Source organism: Anastrepha obliqua, chromosome 3 (assembly GCF_027943255.1).
Source record: "Anastrepha obliqua isolate idAnaObli1 chromosome 3, idAnaObli1_1.0, whole genome shotgun sequence".
In the NCBI taxonomy this organism is placed as follows: Eukaryota; Metazoa; Arthropoda; class Insecta; order Diptera; family Tephritidae; genus Anastrepha; species Anastrepha obliqua.
The window spans coordinates 269263-289459 of record NC_072894.1 but is presented as its reverse complement, the minus strand read 5'-3'; the positions used below and the strand labels follow the sequence as shown (position 1 = coordinate 289459).

At 36.7% G+C, this 20197-nt stretch overlaps 3 protein-coding genes and 1 long non-coding RNA gene across 4 annotated transcripts in view; 2 read left to right on the top strand and 2 right to left on the bottom strand.

Annotated features, from left to right (window-relative positions):
- LOC129240557 (general odorant-binding protein 70) overlaps positions 1-20197 on the bottom strand; it is a 61082-nt gene that overhangs the window by 37024 nt on the left and 3861 nt on the right. The gene's annotated exons all lie outside the window — the stretch shown is intronic.
- LOC129240554 (uncharacterized) lies at positions 12321-13473 on the top strand. Its single transcript, XM_054876454.1, has 2 exons — positions 12321-13215; positions 13275-13473. The coding sequence occupies exons 1-2, from the start codon at positions 12321-12323 to the stop codon at positions 13469-13471; spliced, it is 1092 nt and encodes a 363-aa protein (XP_054732429.1). The 3' UTR covers positions 13472-13473.
- On the bottom strand, positions 14622-15822 carry LOC129240556 (uncharacterized). Its single transcript, XM_054876456.1, has one exon. It carries the CDS (start codon positions 15662-15664, stop codon positions 14927-14929), a length of 738 nt encoding a protein of 245 aa, XP_054732431.1. The 5' UTR covers positions 15665-15822; the 3' UTR covers positions 14622-14926.
- LOC129240559 (uncharacterized) lies at positions 18725-19710 on the top strand. The gene is made up of 2 exons (XR_008582080.1): positions 18725-19076; positions 19143-19710. It is a non-coding gene; the product is annotated as an uncharacterized LOC129240559 (long non-coding RNA).

Below are 20197 nucleotides of genomic sequence, written 5' to 3'. Positions count from 1 at the left end.
CTTCGGGCATAATTCCGCAAATACCGTTCGACACTTATTTCCTTCCGTACCACGCACAGAGTCAGAAGGATCTCACCAAGACTGCTGCACTTATATTGGAACCTCATTCAAAAGCTGTGGTAGGCAATGGTGGCACAGCTATATCTGCACCGATTTCGAGGGCTTTCTTGAAACAAGGAGTCCCCACCAACGTTTACTTCAATCCGGAATCGGTGGCCATTGCAGGTGTTGGCGGTAAAGCGCACGCTCAGGCCGATTTAGAACTCGATTTGGTAGACTCGCGGAAATAGTTAATGATTGTATATTATACTGATGTGTAAAAGTTACCAAATAGAAATAACAATACTTACGTATATAGTGCTCTATGTTAACCTTAGTATTTCTATTGAGATTATTAGTATGTAAATAATTGTATGTATTGTATATAGAATTTATATAAAAGTGAGTACAGCTTAAAAAATCTTTTGCGTAGTTGATTCTGAAACTCTCCTTTAGAGCGCTTTTGGCTTTGTAATATTAAAAAGTTTTGCATGGAGTTTTTGATAACTATTTTATGAACCAACCCTTCCTTAACAATAATGTAGCAAGCGCTCCAAAGCTCCTCTAGTTTTCGACGAATACTCATTCCCCTACTATGGCGGTCTGCGTGGGCAAATCTTGCAAGTGGTTAAAACAAAAGATGGTACCGAAAATATGTTTATCTTAGCACCTCCCGACCCGTCGGCTAAGGCTCAGCCTGCTCTCACCAGGAAAAGCGGTATTTCTTTATCTACAGCCGATGCCCAATCTCCCAACATACCGACATCACCGACGACCGCCTTCGAGCAGGACTTTAACCGTATACAGATAGCAGCGGCCCGCTTGGTTGCCATTCAAGAAATTGCGAAACATAAGGGAACTTTTAGCGCCGAGGATAACCGCATATATGCGGAGAGTTTGCTAGAATTGGGATATGCAGCACAGAACTTGGCCAATTTGCAGCAAAGTGGCCAAATAAAAGACTTTAGTCTACTCCTTCAACCCGATTTCCAAATGTCTCACAAGCAACCATTATTTACTGCCGAATCACCAACTGACACTGAAAGCTCAGCAGGCGAACAAAAAGTGGAAGAAGTTACCGAGCAGCAGCTTAATGAAGAGGATTTCCTGCCACCGAATACAGAAGATCCTTATGAGGACGTCAGCGATACAGTAGCTGTGACAGCGCCTAAGAAGGATGCCTCTGTTGCAGAAGCTAAACCAGTGGGTAAGCCTTCTAATGCTGAATATAATCTGCGAAGCCGAGAAAAACTAAATCTTTTTTCATTCCATATACATATAGGACTGTCTATTGCTGGAGAAGGAGGTGTTGCCTCATCAAAGCCCAACGCAGTTGCGCTGTCTGGACGTAATGGCCTTGCTGTGTCTGCTCCAAAAGCCACCGCTATAGCCGGTGTATCGGCAGAAGAGGCAGCCGCGTTCAGTGTATCAATCCCCAATAGAAATAATTTAGTTATTAAAACCGTGAACCGCCTTCCACAGCGGCCTGTATATGATGACTACAGCGAGGACTACAGTGATATTTCACCAGAGCGCTCAATATTTACCCGCGATGCGGCGGACCCTCGCGCTGACTCCCCTCCTTCTGTTATTAGCAAAAAACCTAAGAACGTGAGCGCATCCGTCGGAAGTAATATTAGTAGAACCAGTGATTCATTTGTTGATAAATGGAAGACAATGGTGGCAGAGGATTACGCAGCGTTAGCCCGCAGCGCTCAACTGAAAACAAAGGAGTCGCTCAGGGGATTGGGCAAATTTTCACAAAGTTCTGCAGATAGAAAACTCTTATAATTATTGTGAAACTCATTTGTAACTATATATCTTTTGCAACTTAAATGTAATAACACAAAAAAAGAAATAATAGTAAGCTAAAAACTGTTCCTCAAGAAGGATCTGCCATTGAAATTTAAAATGAGTTACGCAAGTAAAATGAGTTATGAACTGCCATAAGAATAAAAAAATTAGAATTGCATTTATATAGAGTTTATTTGAAGCAATGCGTGGTTCATGAAATAATCTCTTATTTTCTAAATGCCTTGGGAGGTAATTTCCTACATGCTATTAAGCAACTTAACAGTAGGAATTTATTTCAATATATTTACATATAATTCAACTCTGAGCAAATTAGCAGTGCAGCTTTTACCTAATAAATATTTCCTTCGAGAAGAGAATTCACCATACAAGTCGAGCAAGCTTTGCTCCGAACTCACCTTCAAATACGAATGAAAGTTATTCTTGATTTGTTTCTTTTACCTTGAAAGCTGAGCAGAAAGTATGATCAAAGAATTGCGAGCGCCCGAGCTTTCAGTTTTAGTTCAGCTCGTAGCAATGGCTTGGACAGGGTTGACCCCAGCTTTTGATTTCTCCACATTTGTCAATGCAGACTTTGAAGATGAAAAGCATGCAAACAGTTAAAAAGATTCAAACTTTCGTTTTAGCTTTTTAGCTTTGATACGATTCTTCGCAGTATGGCAAATGAATACATGGTTTATTTCATACTTCCCAATAATACATTGTTGCTTTTCTTAATTTATTGGAAATGAGAATTTAAAGAATAAAATAACAGGAAATAATAAAATTTGCGCGGATTGATTGTTAAGATTAAGAAAAATAATAAAAACAATGGCGGAAAACCATTGGTGTTCTAAGCTCAGTTTTTAAAAAACGAAAATAGAGTAAAATGACAAAAAAAAAAAATATTGTCATGGAGTCGATATATGACGGGCAATAATTTTTCGCTTTTCAACTGTTTTTTATAACTTATAACTAGTTTTTATATGTGGTTCCTGAAAAAACCAAAATATAAAACTTTTGCATTATTTTCTTGTAATGTGTCTTATTGATAATTAAATAAAGCTATTTCCATTGTGAAACAATTTTCTTCTCAACGCTTTTTTAATTCATTCGGGCTTTCTTCTAACTACAACCTGCTCGATTGTGTATCTTTCCATGGTTCAAATTGAGTTGGTATGAAATTGAAAAATGTCAAATGAAATGCAGATAAAAGTCAAGTTTGTTTGTGTGGTTCACATTCAATATCGGCCCTAGAAATGTAACCACCCTTATTACCTCTGTGGCGACCTCCTTTTATTTTGTCATTTATGTGCGCGTACGCAGTAATCATTCGATAACACCTTGGTATAGGTAGTTTTACTTGTTTTAGTGTTGGAATAAGGTATTGAGTACTGAATAAATATCGGCAAAAGGTATTACGTATATTCAGGTGTTGAGGAAAATTTCAAATTGTAAAAATTAGAAATCTTTTTTAATTTTTATCATTGAACGGAATTAAATTTTAACAAAACTTAATGTTTGAATTTTACAAAGGAAAGTGCACAAAAATTCATACTTTGACATTTAGCATAAAATATTGAGCAAAAAATCGTCCCACTAACTGAGGTACACAAAAGCAATTTATTTTCTATGCAATTATATTTCTTACTTTTGAAAAGTCTTTCGCGAGCGACAGATTGCTTTACACATTTTTTAATATATTTTATACGCAGCAAGTTATTGGAGTAAATTTTTTTCGAACTTTTTCCAAGCGAAAGACCTGGGAGGCATAGTCAGGCCCCAATTTTTCAAAATAAATTCCACCCAGAAAGTAAATACGAAAAAATAACGGCAAATTTAAATTAACATAACCTGCTTTGACATGATGGAATGAATTAATGGTGAAGGATAGTTCAAACGTTGCCATATAACAAAAACTACCAAAAAGTATCGATACCAAATACTAAACTCGAAAAAAGCATCGGCTACAAAAACGACTTGATTCGGGGAACAAGTATTGAGTATTTACTTGCCAGCAGAGCTCGAAAACAAACGAAACATTCCACGAATAATTCGTTCAATGACACGAAACTTGCGGTCAAGTTGAATCGTTTTGTGCCAAAGCAAAAACAAAACCACTATTTTTAGAAAGCAAAAGAGTGCATACAAAATGATCGCCTTTTCGATCATTAATTGTCATTGGTAATTGCTTGTTTCCCCTCTTACGTTTTTACCAAACGCAGCAATAAGATTAACAGTAGTAAAAAATGAAACCATAGAAAACATGTGGGAAAATGAAACATGCAACTTCTTACTTGTCTATGCTGTTTGTTCGGAAATTTGTTAGGCGAATACGAAATGTGCACGGCAATTTAACTTGCTTCCACGACACACAAGTAATTTACTTTGGCAGCCACTTTCTTACTATTAAAAGTGTCAGCAAATGGCAGCAGGCCCGCCAAAGTGCCCCATATATGATAGAAGTGTTAGGCGAGAAGATAAATGATTTGCGTGGCGCCAGGAAAAAAGCTACACCCTATTGAAAGAATGTAGCCGAATGAGTTGGTGTGTGACTACTTTTCGGAAGTGCACACATTCGAAAGCATGGACAGGAAACACCTATTGATAGAACACGTTTTCTTAAGCGGTTGCGCCTTGGCAGACAATGGCAAACAGAAGTGCTTAAGTTTACATTTTTAACAATTTTTTTTTCCTGCGAATTATCAGTTCTAAATTGTTAAATCACTAATTCGAGTAGCATTCAAACAAATTTGGGTAGCGTGTAAATCACAATATTGGCGCGACAGAAAGGGACAAACAGACAAACAAAATGGGTGTAAGCGCCAATAAGCCCCCTCCGCAATTCTTGAGGTGTTCAGCAACCTCCTCGACATACATACTTTTTTATATCATATCACAATATATTTTTTTACTTCCATTATTCAAATGTAATTTAGTTTGAGCACTGTTTTTCTTTCCTTTTGGTTACACTAATTGAAGTATATACGAGTCACAAAAAACGTTAAAAATGTATAACAAAGTATACATACGGGAAACGATTATCCAAAAAATATCATATTTTGCGCAAAAGAAAGTAAAGCAAATCCGACCCATTAAACAAAACCATAGTCTCGCTCGATTACAATATTTACTTTGATGTAATCTGTTTGTGTTCGGTGCAATAACAATTGCACGGTGTTCGCCAAACAAACTTTCAGCATGATAACGGCCTATGGTGCAACCAGTGCGCAAATGTTAAGAAGAATTTTAATACAATTATGGCGCGTCCTAAAAATGAGATACTGCGAGGACTTTTTTTTCAATCAATAAAATGGTTTAGAATGAAATGGAATATTTGTGTACTGATTTTTCTTTAAAGTTATTTTTTTTTTTAATTTATTTTAGTTGTTGGCGCAGCAACGCGCGCCGGGTACAGCTAGTTGATAATAAAACTATGTTGCAGTTATGGAATCATTTTGTGATCCTAATATATAAATCTTAAATCCAAGTTTTAATTTGAATTTGTAACGATCCCATGGTTTTAACTAATAAGTTTTCCTGCGGTCATATACCATTCCGTGACTTACAGCTTATTTCGTGTGTACGTTCAAACGTACATATATTTGAATTACAAACATCAACACATCAATTCAAAGTAACTTTAATTCAAGAAGAATATTTACAACATAAAAAAAGTGCGTGTAGCGTAGTACACATAACAGAAGTGAAACTTTCAAGGCAGACAAAGAAAGAGGGAGAGACCCGAGAGAGAATGAGAGAGAGAGAGAAAGAGTATATATCTAAATAAATTCAAAACATTTGCAGAGAATACAAATAGACAAAATTTACAAAAACCGGAGAAGGGTCGACCGGTATAGGTAAACGCCGGACACAAACCGTGGCTTCAACGTGCACTACTCCGAGCGCTTATCACCCGCTTAAACGCAGCGATTCCAAGACAGCAGCAACGGCACAAATTACCTCAAGGCAATACCATTAAATCCGATGCCGGAATGAATAGCACTTTATAGTACGCACAAACACTACCCAGGAAACGAAAATAAGCGCCAAAAAGTAGGCACCAAAAAAAAACGCTAATGAAATTGGGACCGAAAAACGCCCCACACAGTAGGAACCAAGGAAATATAACGCCAAAAAGTAGGCACAAAAAATATATTTCCTACAAGTTTGCCCCAACAAACAAGACCAAAAAGTAGACAGTGTTATTTCTCACTAGAAATTAGCAATCACAAGGAAAAACTTAGGAAAAATAGTCTAAAGTGTATCTGAAATATATATAAGGTATAGCTCTCTCCCTCCTTTTCCTCTACGTTATATCTATTTTCTCTCTCGCGGAACGAAAATGCCAAAAACGTTTCATGGCCTTGAAATTTTACTCTCGATTCTCGCTCGTCCATCGACGCCTAAGAAGTTTCACTTCAAAAATTACAGCGTAACATGACCCCAATGCTTGATTCGTGTGCGAACTTCGTTAGCGCCAATATTGCGACTTGCAAACTACTCGCATTTTCTGAATGCTACTCTAAATCATTTCTCCTACCCTCCCTATTTCATACTAGGAGAGATCGGTCGCGAATATAAACTTTAATATAGCGTGATGGGCAACTGTACGTCTGTAGAAACGCTTGAATTAGTGATTCAGCTATTGAAAACCGGTAATTCGCAGAAAAAGATTGCTAAAAATGTGAATTTAAGCATTTCCACAATTCAGTCCATATACAACGCTTTGTCCGTGAATATAGATTAGTTGACAAAAGTCGCGAGACGCTGATGGTGTTCAGAACTTCTACAGATGATGGGGAGGCATTTGTTGACGATAGGTTGTAACCTCTGTTTGATGGTGCTCGAGACCAGCTATGTTTCAATTCCGTACAACAATATAGACTTCACACATGAGCTGAATATCCGCAGTTTAGTGGGGCTGGAGAGCTCGCCCATACTGTATGCATTCGCCCGAACGCCGTCCTTGCTTTGTTTAGCCTGCAGTTGCACCGAACACCCGTGAACTATTATAGGTCTTACTTTATTGTGATTGTCTGTCCGCCTTCCCTTGCATTTCAGTGAGCTTGGGAGAGAGGAGGCTTATGTCTTTGGCGAAGTCCAGGTCCTCAAGATGTCTGGTGAATCTCCATACGATGCCTCTTTTGTGCAGACCCAATTGGCTCATAACGTCGTCTACAACGATGGCGAAGAGAAGGGATGACAGGGGACAACCTTGCCTTACTCCTGCGTTGGTGGTCGTTGTGGGACGTTGATGTTACCGTTGTGGAGCAACACCAGTTCGGAATTCTCGTAAAGGGTTCTGATGCGGCCCATGTAATATATATACGAGGAATTCTGCTGGAGTGCCAGTCCTTGGCCGGATATAGGTCCGAGTAACTTAGAGCATGGTAGAGGTCGCATTAGGATTTGGGGTAGTATGAGGTTAGTTCAAAAAATAAGGTGAATTTTCATTTTTTTTCAAAAAATATTTATATTTTATTTGAGCATTTATTCATCAATTTATATTTTATTCCCTTCAAAGTAGTCCCCCTCAGATATAATACACTTGTGCCAGCGTTTCTTCCAACCTTCGAACAGTTCTGATATGCAATTTTTGGTATGTCCTGGAGCTTTCTCAGCGATTCGTTTTTTATCTTCTCAATCGTCGCAAAACGCCCTCCTTTCATGGGTCTCTTCAATCATGGGAACAGGAAAAAGTCACAGGAGGCCACATCTGGTGAATACGTTGGCTGCGGCATGATAACGGTGTTGTTTTTGGCCAAATAATCTCTCACAAGCAAAGATGAGTGAGCAGGTGCAATCTCATGATGCAAAAGCCACGAATTCTTTTTCCACATTCGCGCAAACGGCGTATAATTTCACGCCCGGTATTACACCTTATTTACCGTACGACCTTGTAGTAAGAACTTCTGATGCACTACGCCATAGTTATCAAAGAAAACAGTGAACAAAACCTTGACATTTGATCGAACGTATCGTGTTTTTTTTGGTCTTGGTTCTCCTGGACTCTTCCATTGGGACGATTGGGCTTTGGTTTTGATGTCATAACAAAAAACCCATGCTTCGTCACCAGTTATGACCCTTTTAAGCAAATCTGGATCATCGTTGACGTCATTCAACAATTCCTGAGCGATGCTCATGCGATGTTGGTTTTGGTTAAAATTCAGCAATTTTGGAACGACGTTCGCTGCCACACGCTTTATGTCCAAAATTTCCGAAACTATTGCATGGCATGAGCCAACCGATATGCAACTTCTCTAATTGTGATTCGACGATTCTTCATCACAATTTTTATCCCTTTCTTACATTTTCATTGGTTGTTGATGTGTTGGGGAGTCCAGAGCGAGCGTCGTCATTCACATCTTCTCGGCCTTCTGTGAAAAGCTTGTACCACTTGTAAACATTTTTTTGACTCAGAGTACTCTCACCGTATGCCACTGTCAACATTTCAAGTGTCTTTGAGCACTTAATTCAATTTGCTACACTCAATTTGATCCAACTTCTTTGATCTATTTTTTTCTATAGCAGAAAATCGCCGAACACGCAAAACACCTATTTTATTTATGCCTCTCACAAATAAACAAAACAGGCTATATTGCTGAAACCGTCTTCGAGACGAGTGTAATAATCGAAAGTCGAAAGTACGTAGCCGGCGAAATTTGATAATTCTCATAATTTTTTTAACACACATCGTATGTCGCAGGGGTCGAAAACTTTAAAACTACTTATTTAAAGTTATTTAAAAATAATTTATAGAAAAGGGCTAAAAAGGTTAGGTTTTTCGGTTAGATTTCGATTCTGTTAAGACAACGACATCAAACACAAATCGATTATTGTTCATTCATTGCTTATATGGAACCAATTTAATTGAGAGGCTAATTGGATCTGAAATTTCCAATTTTCCATCTCAATTTTTGAGGCCTCTTTTCTCTGTTATTTGTTACTAAATACGTTAAAAACTAAATAGCAGAATCACCATAGCAACGCATTAAAATACAAGAAACTGACATGTAATGTACATGATTAAAGTGTTAGGACATTTTGAGATACCCTGTGTTTTGCAATGAATTTGCGAAAATATATGTACATATGCATGCATTTATATAATATTAGGTAAACACCTGTATTTATGGGCACAAGGATGTAATAAACTTGTATTTTTTTGAGCTGATTTCACCCCCATACCTTATCATTACCATCTTACCTTTTCACACACCTATACACATACTCGTATGCACAAGTATGTGCATATAGTATGTATGTATGTATAATAACAAGTTCAAGTGAGTAGTCAACAAACTTCCCCTTCACAGCTTTTTACACAATATGTTGTAGTTGTACCTTTCTGCCAAATTAAGAAGGAATCATTTATGATAAATTCCTACCTAAATCTCTATAATATACAAAATGTGAGATCACAGGACTGTCACTTAGTCCACTCAAAGTAAGTAGTATATTTCTGTAGAGTATGAATTACATATGTGTCCATAAGTATTCTGTATGAACGTATTTACACATCACCACAGCAGTACTGTTTATATATTTATGGCTCAGTGTTTTTTGTTTTTCGAATGTCCCTTCTCGATACAAGATAATTTCCTCACAAATGCACAAATTAGTAAATATATCGAGGGTGGAGAACAGGGAGGGATTCCTTTGCATCGTCCTACTGCGACATAAAAATCTTCGATGCTTATTTTAGTGTCCATGCTTCAGTTTAATAAACTTTGGTTAACCGGTTGGCCACAATGCCCCTCTAAAAGCCAGCTGTCGTTTGACGGGCTGGTGCAATACAAATGTTCCAGTTTTTGTGTTATTTAAGACAAAGCAAGCGAAGCCATAGGCAGAGCGGTAACAGAATCTGCTAGCTTCTGCACAAGATGCATGATATTCTTATTCCTCGGTTATTTATTTGTTTTTTATTTATTTTAAAGCTAGAATAATTTTCCTGTTGTTGTTCCTCCTTGCAAGTCCTACATATACTGTTGGTGCAGGCAAGGAAGCTGCTATGTACATTGTCGCAATGGGCTAGTGTTGTCTAGTAAATCGCATCGGCAGAATGTTATAAAAGACCACTTTGCTTTTGCACTAACCGTCAGTTTCTTCTTGGCTGCAGAAGACAACTAGTGAAGTTGTCTAACTTTCCTCCACTAAAAAAGGCTCCCTGAGTTGAATTCTGTGCTTGGTTAATTAACACTCTTCTTTTATTTTTGTTTTTGAAAAAGTAAGAGTTTTGTTAATAAAATTAGTGTGAAAAACATATAAAAATAGAACACTTCAGAGAAAGAACAAATCAAAGCAAAAAAGGAAAAGGTAAGTTACGTTTGTACTTTTCCACTTTTCATAAATATCATCCGCAAATGTATAGGTAAAACTGCTATCATAAATGTATAATTAACTGACTAAATGAAACTTTTTTGATTTCGTAACCTCTCCATGTGTTTGTGTGTTGCATACCAGTTAAAAAGCCTTCAAAGGTGATGCCTAGATGTCAGTAGAGAATAATTTGTAGACGGTACCTTTCTTTATGCCATCTTTGATATTTGTCAAGTGAAAACTTGCCTTGAAATTATTGAAACTTATTATCAGAATGACCGGTCTTTAAGGAAAACATATCGCGAAATTAGTGAAAAAATTTCAAGCAACTGGTTCCGTGGAGGATAGAAAAATGATTGGCAGACCAAAAACTGGGCGTTCTGTTGAGAATATTGCTGCTGTAGCGCAAAGTGTTGCTGAATAACTTCCAATATCGATATCTCGTCAATTAGGCATTCCTGAATCGACCATTTTTCACATATAAATTTTAAGAGTTGTGTTTTGAATAAACTTAAAGAAACTTGAAAGAATCTAAATTTTCAGATGGTTTATTTTAAAACAACATTTAGGCGCATCTTTTGAAAGAAAATTTATTTTTCTGAATATATATAGTATACACAGTTTTACAATGGAAGGACTGAATGGTTGGAGGCAGCATAAAACCTTTATTCACCCTACTTGCAGAAAAAGTCACGATGCTTCAAATGTTGATGCATAAATACATAATGCAATATTTAGTGTGAATATATCATCTTCATCTCTGAAACTACTTAACTTGTGTGAGCAATTGGTTTGCGTCCGAATTATCTGTTATAGTGAGCAATTTCGAAAAAATTGCAATTAACTTGCAAAAGCAATTATTATGACGTCAAGAACATGATTTGAATGAAATTTTTATTGGAATTATTTGTATAGCGAATGTAAATATTACAGCCCAAGAAGTCATCAACACTTAATCAAATATGTTCTATTCTTATAGGTGTGAAAAATTGTTATAAAAGTGTGAATCTACACACACTAAGTATTCGTACTTCGCCTTTCGTCCTCTGAAGAATTGTTCAAGTTAGTAAATAGTCTCACCTCAGCTAGAACCGGTTAACGATGCACGCAGTAGTTCTTTTGAAGTTGATCCTGTTTACGTAGCGAACTTCATGCACCCTTCCGCAGATTTCCAACTATAAGTATATCTAAAAATAAATTCTGCTTTTTCCAGTATGACTGCGTTTGGTTATGCAGTAAATCATTGCAATAATATTCTCAGCTTCGGCAAGAACTTGTAGCTTCAATTTAAAAACCAGAAAATATGCTTTGCGCTCTTTGTTTTATTGATAAAATGAAAATAAATCCCAATAACAAAGGCGGTTTTTTCGAGCTCCCGTGTCGGTGCATGCAGTTGCAACCACACATACATGCACTACCTACTTATATATACCAATGTAGCCAAGTGGGCTCATGCGTGACTATTGTGGACATGAAACATTAGATGGTAACGGTCCTTCTCGACAGGCAATGCGCAACTACCGACTTTATTTCACAGCAGCTTCAATGGCTTTAAAAGATTCATGACGTTTCCTTTTCATCGTCAAATGCAGTTTCGGGAATAGATAAAGTTGCCAAATCAGGTGAATCGAGCAAAGAAATAATGCGATGGGAATCAAGCTTACATAGAGCTAAATTGGGCTAAATTACTATTTTATTTACCTCAATCACCCTCAGGCGGTTCCTTATTATTTTAATGAAATCACGCACTTGTTCAATGTTTTCTTGGTATAGCAATCAGTGAATGGCCTGGCCTTTCATCGTCACGAAGCGTCTCTCTACCTGAGTCGGATCGATTGTAGCATTAATAAATTTTCGTACGGGATAAACAATCATCACCGTATGATTTCTAAAGCCATCGGTGCATGTGGGTAGAAGTTCATTGTTATATGCCATTTTACAGTATGGTATGATATGTATACCTATATATATTTTATATCTATGTGTGTATATATAATATCCTTTACCTCTGGGTGGAGCGTAGGGCCAAAATTGGCACCATACCTGTTTTTTTGTTTATAAAATGTATTTTATTTATAAAAAGTTTGGATATTTTTAGTATAGATAATGGATTACATACATTAAAATTAAATTATTCTACACTATTTGAAACTGGCATCATCCCGTAGATGCTGAAATATTTGTTGTTCTGCACTTTGATTGCACCCCTAGTTTGGGGTACACCGTTGCCTGTGGCACAAAGCGATATTGCTTCGCACATTGTCATCGTTACACCACAGGCTCAAGTCCATCTGGAGCCAGCTATTAAATATGATACCGCAGCTTTCATCCACCACCTCTCGCCAATAGCTCGTATCGCCGCACCGCATGAAGAGACAATTGTCTATGTTCCCGCTAGTGCTGGCGCTCCGATCATTCCCGTTGAAAACGTTGGCTTAGGCCGCGCCAGTGCTAACGAACAGCCACAGAAGCTGGAGACCAAGCAATGGGATCAGATTTCACAGCAAATTCAGCAAGCAGTACAAACCGGATCAGCACAGTTAGGTCCTCAACTGAGCGAAGCAGCGTCAGCAGCCTCTAGTGCTGCTGCAGCCGCTGGTCAAGGCCTATTTCCCGCTCTATTCCCACCAGCTGGGCCTGGCTCTGGCGTTAGCTCAGCAACTAGCGCTGCTAGCAAGGACGACAAACCGAGAATCACCTACGAACTTCCTGCCAATACCGAAGCCTTGCTACCCAACAGCGCACGCATCTATGCGCTAACACCGGGCGTATCACATGTCGTCGATTTCGTCCACTCGCCCATATTCGTTGGCCCAATCTCGGCAATACGAGCACGCAGTATTCTATCAGACGACGCTCAGGCACCACTGACGGCTGTTCCATTATTGGAAGTTACTGAAGAATTGCCATTGAAAGATATCACTAAAGACTTGCAAGAAGCTAAACAAACACAATCGAAGCAAGAACTTAACAATAAGCCGGACTATGGCAGGTTCTTGGGGGCGAATGCATTGAAAGACCCAGAAAAGAAGCCATTGGATGAAAGTGAGGTGAAGAAAGAAAGTAAGGATATGAAACACATTTACCATTCAATTTAGTTTATTCATTAAATTATTTTGCAGAGTTTTCGGAGGATCAATATTTGGATACCAGCAACAAGTTGTCTGAGCCTTTAAAGGAAGGACTTCTTCAAGTAGCTTTACCAGAACAACCTGCGAAACTTAAGATCGCATCCTCTACCGATATAAATGTAGGAGTTCAAGAAGAAGCCTCTAAAGGTGTCATCCGTGAACCGCAGCCTCAATCTAAGGTTGCTTAAATGATTGACTGGAATCAAACACTCAAATTTAAATTTATGTGTACACAGTACATCAATGTCTGTGGGATACGTTGGTAACTATAGCTGAGAGACAGATGAATTCATCTTAGTGCTCTAAGTAACACAATAATATTCCTATTTCACCATACTAACACACACATACACTTGATACACTTGATCATTGAATATGTAAACAAGTAAACATTCGAACAAAAAGGAAAGTACAATCATCGTCACCGTAAGTTCATCATCATTTATATCCATAAACAATAACAGAACAATAAAAATGCAACAAAAAAAACAAGTGAATGTAAAATGTAGAAGAGTGCATTTTCTCTTAACAGTGTCTTACTGAATATGAGGAGAATTCGGGTGCCCATGAAATATCTACTTGTAAATTAATGAAACTAGACTTAATGTACATTACAAATTATATGTGGAATATGCAGAACCATAACTGCTACCACCATTGTCAGCGGCGAAATTTTTGATGTTTGCCATTATTTCCAATACTTCGATATTTAGCAAGCACAATAGGTTATGGATTATGCACAACGAATCAGAGGAGACGCATTTATGCTTGTGCAGAATCTGACAATCAACGTATTTTACTCAAACTTACAATTGTCAGTTGTACGTCTACTAAATTGTCCATTGAAACTGAGTACATAACACAAGCCTTATGTAAAAGGAGGAATGAACATCCCCAGGATTTCCAAATCTTCTATGCTCGTCAATTGTTTCAGAAATCTTTTCAGAACTGAGTGTTTCCTTTACTTATAATAGAAATTCACTTATTTTTATAATTGATGTCTTTACAAAATCTAAACCAAATTTTGTAGGACCATTGAATTAAAAACTGTTCAAATATATCTGAGATGTAATATAATCATAATTCCCATTTATCAAAGAAGGGATGCTATGGAGACGGGACCATAAAATAGAAAAAATCCAAAGCAGCTCACCACTGAAATTAGTGGGAAAGCTTTTTAAGAAATTCAGTTACATTTTTATGAGTAAGCAAACGAAAGACTTGAAACACGAACTTTTAAGTTTAAGTTGTACATTGTTATTCATGTTATCTATAAGTATATGTATGTAACTTTATGCAAACAGTCATATAATCCTGTTTGGAGAAAAATTACACCCATTGGTATGTAGAGCAAGCTCCAGTACAACGAACATTTATTTTCACATTTAAATTATATTCAAATACTCTTGCTGCATACTAAATTGATTTTGCAGGCAGTGTTCACAGTCCAGAAACTGACAACGGAGTATTTTCTCTACTGCTTTCGATACACCATAATCACACAGGTTGATTCATTATAAAACGTTATGCGGCTCTAAGTGTTGAACAAACTTACAAAGTCAACATCTAATCCCGTTTTCCAAAACGTTCTATTTAGTTTAATAATTATAATTGAAAATTCACTTCTTAGGTATATACGACACTCAGTCCTCTCCCACAACGATAAAATCGTCATCGTGGTCGCTTATCGCTATAAACTCGGTGTACTCATCGTCATTTTCTTCATTCGTTGTTGGTTCAACTCCTAAAATGGTAAGAGACTGCTCTAAATCACTCTCATCACCAGAAAATATACTTCCAGTGCGATTATTCTCAACCTCTTCTAATCGATTCACTGATGGTGCGCAAGTTGCTGCGGTCACAATGTTGCTGTCTTGTAGATTTGTATTTTCTATGGACACTGCGGGATTTTCCAGTGCACTGGTGTCCGTGTATTTATAAACAGAAAAATATGTTTGAATGCGCTGAATAATGCGTTCCAGAAATGGTGGAAATTTATGTTCAATACCCTCGCCATAGATTTTGATGTTCCATTTACTGTTGGCGACGCCCAGCTGAGGATATATTTTCATGGCACCGAGTACAGATTTGAATAGCAAGAGATTCTGCAAGTTGGTGCCATTATTCATGGTACTTCGTAGGATCAAGGTACCGTTTGGAACAAATTGGATGTAACCGAACTTTTGCGCATCTCCTTTGTTACCTCCAACACGATTGAAAACATCCGTGTTTGCGTTTGAATCGTGTATATTTGTTTGGCTCCACACGAATGGTAATACACGCGCCTGCGTATTGTCCAAACTAACTGCGACAAAGTAAAAAATAGAAACTGGAAATAAAATATCCCAAGCTTTTACTACACATCCGCGTAAGAGATTCATATTTAAAGTTCGCAGAGGAGTCCCTCTTTATGACTCCGGTGTATCCGATGTACTCCACAACGAGCGCTTTATTAACTTTTACCGTCCTCGTTTAAGCCAATAATGGTACTGCTGCCCTGTCACACGCATTGTTCACTCGACGCCGGCTTAAACGACTTACCAACTGCACACGAACAGCATTTGTAATTGGCATAGTCTGCAATTCGCACGGCTACAACGTCTGTGCTTGTAAAATTGTTAGGAGAATTTGAGACGTTAGTTAAGTTGAGGCATTTAAGCTTTGCCCAAAAGCCAACTCTCCGTTATCACGATATATAAGTGGATACACATACATATATGGTATGGGCAAATATGCATGCATGTACATACATAAATGTGTTTATCTTTCCGATATTTGTTAGGCCACTGATTGTGTGGCCTGATGAATATACAATATAACTCACAAATCCAAATTGCCACCCTTTTATGGAGGCACTGCCATTAAAACTTCATCGAAGTTTTTGGTGAAAGTGTTTTCAAGTGCGAAACGCGGGTGCGAGTATATGCACATATTTACAAATGTATGTACATACCTAAATTCATACATATTAGACATTGTACTTGCTTATGAGTGCATATACAAACCACGTGCATATTAAACATATACTTATATAGTAAATGCGCCCGGGACTATCGAGTTTATTTATGCCATGAAATTGTTAAATAATTAGAAGTACATTTTTTGCAAAGGATTTAAATAAAATGCTAAAATTTTTTATGAGACGTGGAAAATAAAAAAAGTGTCATCATTAATAGAATAAAAAGAATAACAGGCAAACGTCAAGTTTACGGACTGCGGGTATAGTTCGCTAATTGTCTCTATAATTATGTAATTCGTGTAATACAACAGCACTCTTGGCTTTTCCCAATCGCGAATAATGCGCAATTATAGCATTGAACTAAGTAACAAAACAAATTACACAAAAGATGAACGGGCTGTTAGGTTGTCAATGAGAACTTTTACAGAGAGGCATGACAGAGCAATGAGTATTTGTACGGCTTGATTTTGCACGGTGCGACAAACTACATCAAACTGATGGTATTTTTTTAATTCGCCCGTTCGAGCTCGGTCAAAACTTCAAATACTTTTTGCGCTAATCTTCAAATTTCCAACAACTAAATAAAAAAATTCTTCATGACTAGGTACAACAGAAGTCAACGCTGAAGCATTGGCTTTGCTCCAGCCAAATACTCATCGTCGGCGGCTCAAGCGTTAAACAGTTTTAGACCAGATGGGCACCCAGTACCAGCTGTAGTATATATATTTTTACATTCATAATGAATTTATGAATATTGAGGCATCTTAGCTTTTCCTTTTCAATATATATGTTCAATAAAAATTGCTCGTTAGTAATATATCTTTATTAAGTGGTACTCGTTGTAATTTCTAAACGTTATTCTGTGTATATTTTAAGATGCGTAAATAAAACAAAAAAAAAGAACAGGTTTAGATTTATTTATATTTTAATTCGCACCCTTATTTGTGCTTGATGCTGCTTCACAAATGGAGGGACGGACCTACATGCAGAAATACACTCGGACGTTTGCCATTGCCTGCTGAAAAAACTAGGAAAAACTTTTTATCATTTGGAGTTTAATGCACGGGGTCTAGAACCAGCACACTATCGAATTGCAGTCACGCAATCCACATCGCAACCCATTCGGCTACGACGGCCGCCTACAAGATTTAGAGGTTGATTTGATTAGGGATAGGTTTGCTCCAATCATAGAAGATTATTTCCTAGTAGTAGTACTAAATATATTATATATATCTATTTTTGCTATCACACATCAATATTCCGTATTTCTGAAATATAATTTTTTAAAACTGGAAATGGGTATACATGCATACATATGTGCATGGATGCAAAACCAAATCTCAAAGTTGCTTCCGCATATTTGACAAGTAAATACTCACCATTTTTATACACTGTACTTACTCTAAACACAATTTGTATAAAAATAAGTAGAAAAGTTCACGAAAATCGTGTGCAAGTGAAATGATAATGTGCAGCTATAAAATGTGATAATTGATGTAGTAACACTTTATTGGACTTTAAAAATTATATACTCACATGCCTTATAAGTATGTAATGAGCAAATTAAGGCGAGGTAATATGTACATTTACATATTTACATATGTATTTATATAAAAATGTATATATAGTATATTTATACTTTACTTATAAAAGGCATTTATTTGGAAAATAATACTAATGTTCAATACTTTACTCGTATATACGCAAAATATTGGAAAACAAAACCTACTTAATATAACTATAATCTCAATGATAAATCAATAAATAAATACGCACGAATATGTATCAATTAATAGTTTATCACAAAACGTTTATAAAAGAACTAAAAATTACAAAATAATTCTTCCTAAAGGGCCTGCCCTATAAATTTTGTAATTGTTACCGAGTTTTTCGATTTAAATCTTACACTTAATCGCGGGAAGGGTGCTTAAATTGTGTAAGAGCATTGTAAAATTTCAACTCAATAAGCTTTAGTGGATACTGCATCGAAGAAAAGTATCCAATACATATTGTAAAATCATACCCATCCGCATACAGATGTACTGAATGACATAACTGATTACGGCAACACAAAGTTAACACTATTCCTTACACCACATTGGTGGTTCAAAACGGTTTTATTGCTTTTCAAAATAAATTAAGGTTTTCATTGTATTTATTTTTCAAGGTTTTTTTAAATAATTAAACTAATTTCGTTAACTCGATGGTTGTGTATATTTTCATTCATCGTGAGTGAGAATTTCCTACAGCTTCCTTATGTTTTCCGAAAAACAATTTCTTAATTTCTACATCACGATTAATATTTGAACTTTGCTGAACTCGTTGGGTACACTCTGGATTTTCTTCCCCAGGTTAATAAATGGGTGGCATCCTTATCTTTGCAAAGACTAATTTATTTTTAATTTTCAATGCACTTTCATTACCATAAATACAAGGCGTTTTCGTTTCGCCAAGCGTTAGTAGGTGGCGAATAGATGAAGCAACTGGTATAAATAAACGTATAGCGCTCGAAAAGAACTGTCAAAAATTGCATTTGTTTGTGCAAATAAAGAGTTATACCAGTTTGATAAGGTGTAATCGTACTCGCTAGGGCCGAATCTTCTCCGATAACTTTTTGGTTGCTTTCACCTGCAAATTTTTCGTCAAGTATTTTCAAAATCTTCACTCAGGAAGGGTTTTATAACTACTACTACATTTTGTGTCTTATTTGTGTACATTTCAAAAATTTAAATATTTACTTTGGCGGTAGAATTGCACACGTGCCAAACTTGAAAAAGTAAGCAAATAAAAAAGAAATTGAATATACCGTGTGGCGCGCATGCAACAACATTCAAGTGAGTCATTTTACAACATATTATATATATATTCAATTACACTCTAGAATTTTTTCTTTCTAAAAGCGATCGCGCCTCGGCAGGCAATGGCGAACCTCTGAGTGTAGTTCTGCCGTGAAAAAGCTCCTTATAAAGAAACATCTTTCGGAGGCGATATGGCATGAAGGTCCCTCCATATGTGAAAAAACATCAAGTCGCGTACTACAAATTGGAGGGAGGAGTCTCGGCCAAACATCTAGCAAAGAATGTACGTGTCAATTATAATTTGAACACAGCGCCATGAAGAAGTTAAGCGAAGATTAGTTCTTCATCAAATCATCCAGTTCACTAAATGATTTACTATCCTTTTCCCTTACCAATTACAAACCTTATCGCATATCAATTGATTTCACTAAGTGTGAAACTGAAATTGTCTATGTGTTTTATAAAAATGTATGAAACCTGAAACAAACTGCTAAATATTATATTGCAACTGGGGTTTGAGCTACAATCAAAGTTGAAGTCGCCAACTCATCGGTACATGGCAAAGTTCCTACTGAAATCTGGATAAACGGGAAGGCGATTTGACATAAACGTGATAACATGCCAATAACAAACGAGAGAATAATAAAAATGTTGAAAACTTTTCACTTAACCATTATTTACATTCAAATATGCGTAACGACCAATTGGGAAACATGAGAAGTCTCCTCCGTATTTAATAGAGCAATTAATAAATATCGGGGAAAGAGCTGCTTATATTTAGGAAATAAATTAGTTAACTTTTTAATGGGATTAATAAAATTGCCTAGTCAGATTTTTTTAAATTTACCATTTTCACATTAAGCTTGGTTCTCCGATTGCCAAATATACTTTTTGTATGCCCTGATTCTGTTCTGTTATTGCCATAGAGGTATTTCGTCAGCCTGTTTTTATTTCTTTTTAAATGTCTTTCTGGCTTAATAATTTGACTCCATTTTACTTAACGAATAGGTAGTACACTTACTTAGAATATTCCTGATTTTTAGATTTCCTATGTACATATTATGATATCTGTAAACTGCAAAATTCTGGTGTCCCATTTTTTTTTAATTTGCATAACGCGCACAGACAACCGAATTTTTTCTTAAGTATGCTAGAAG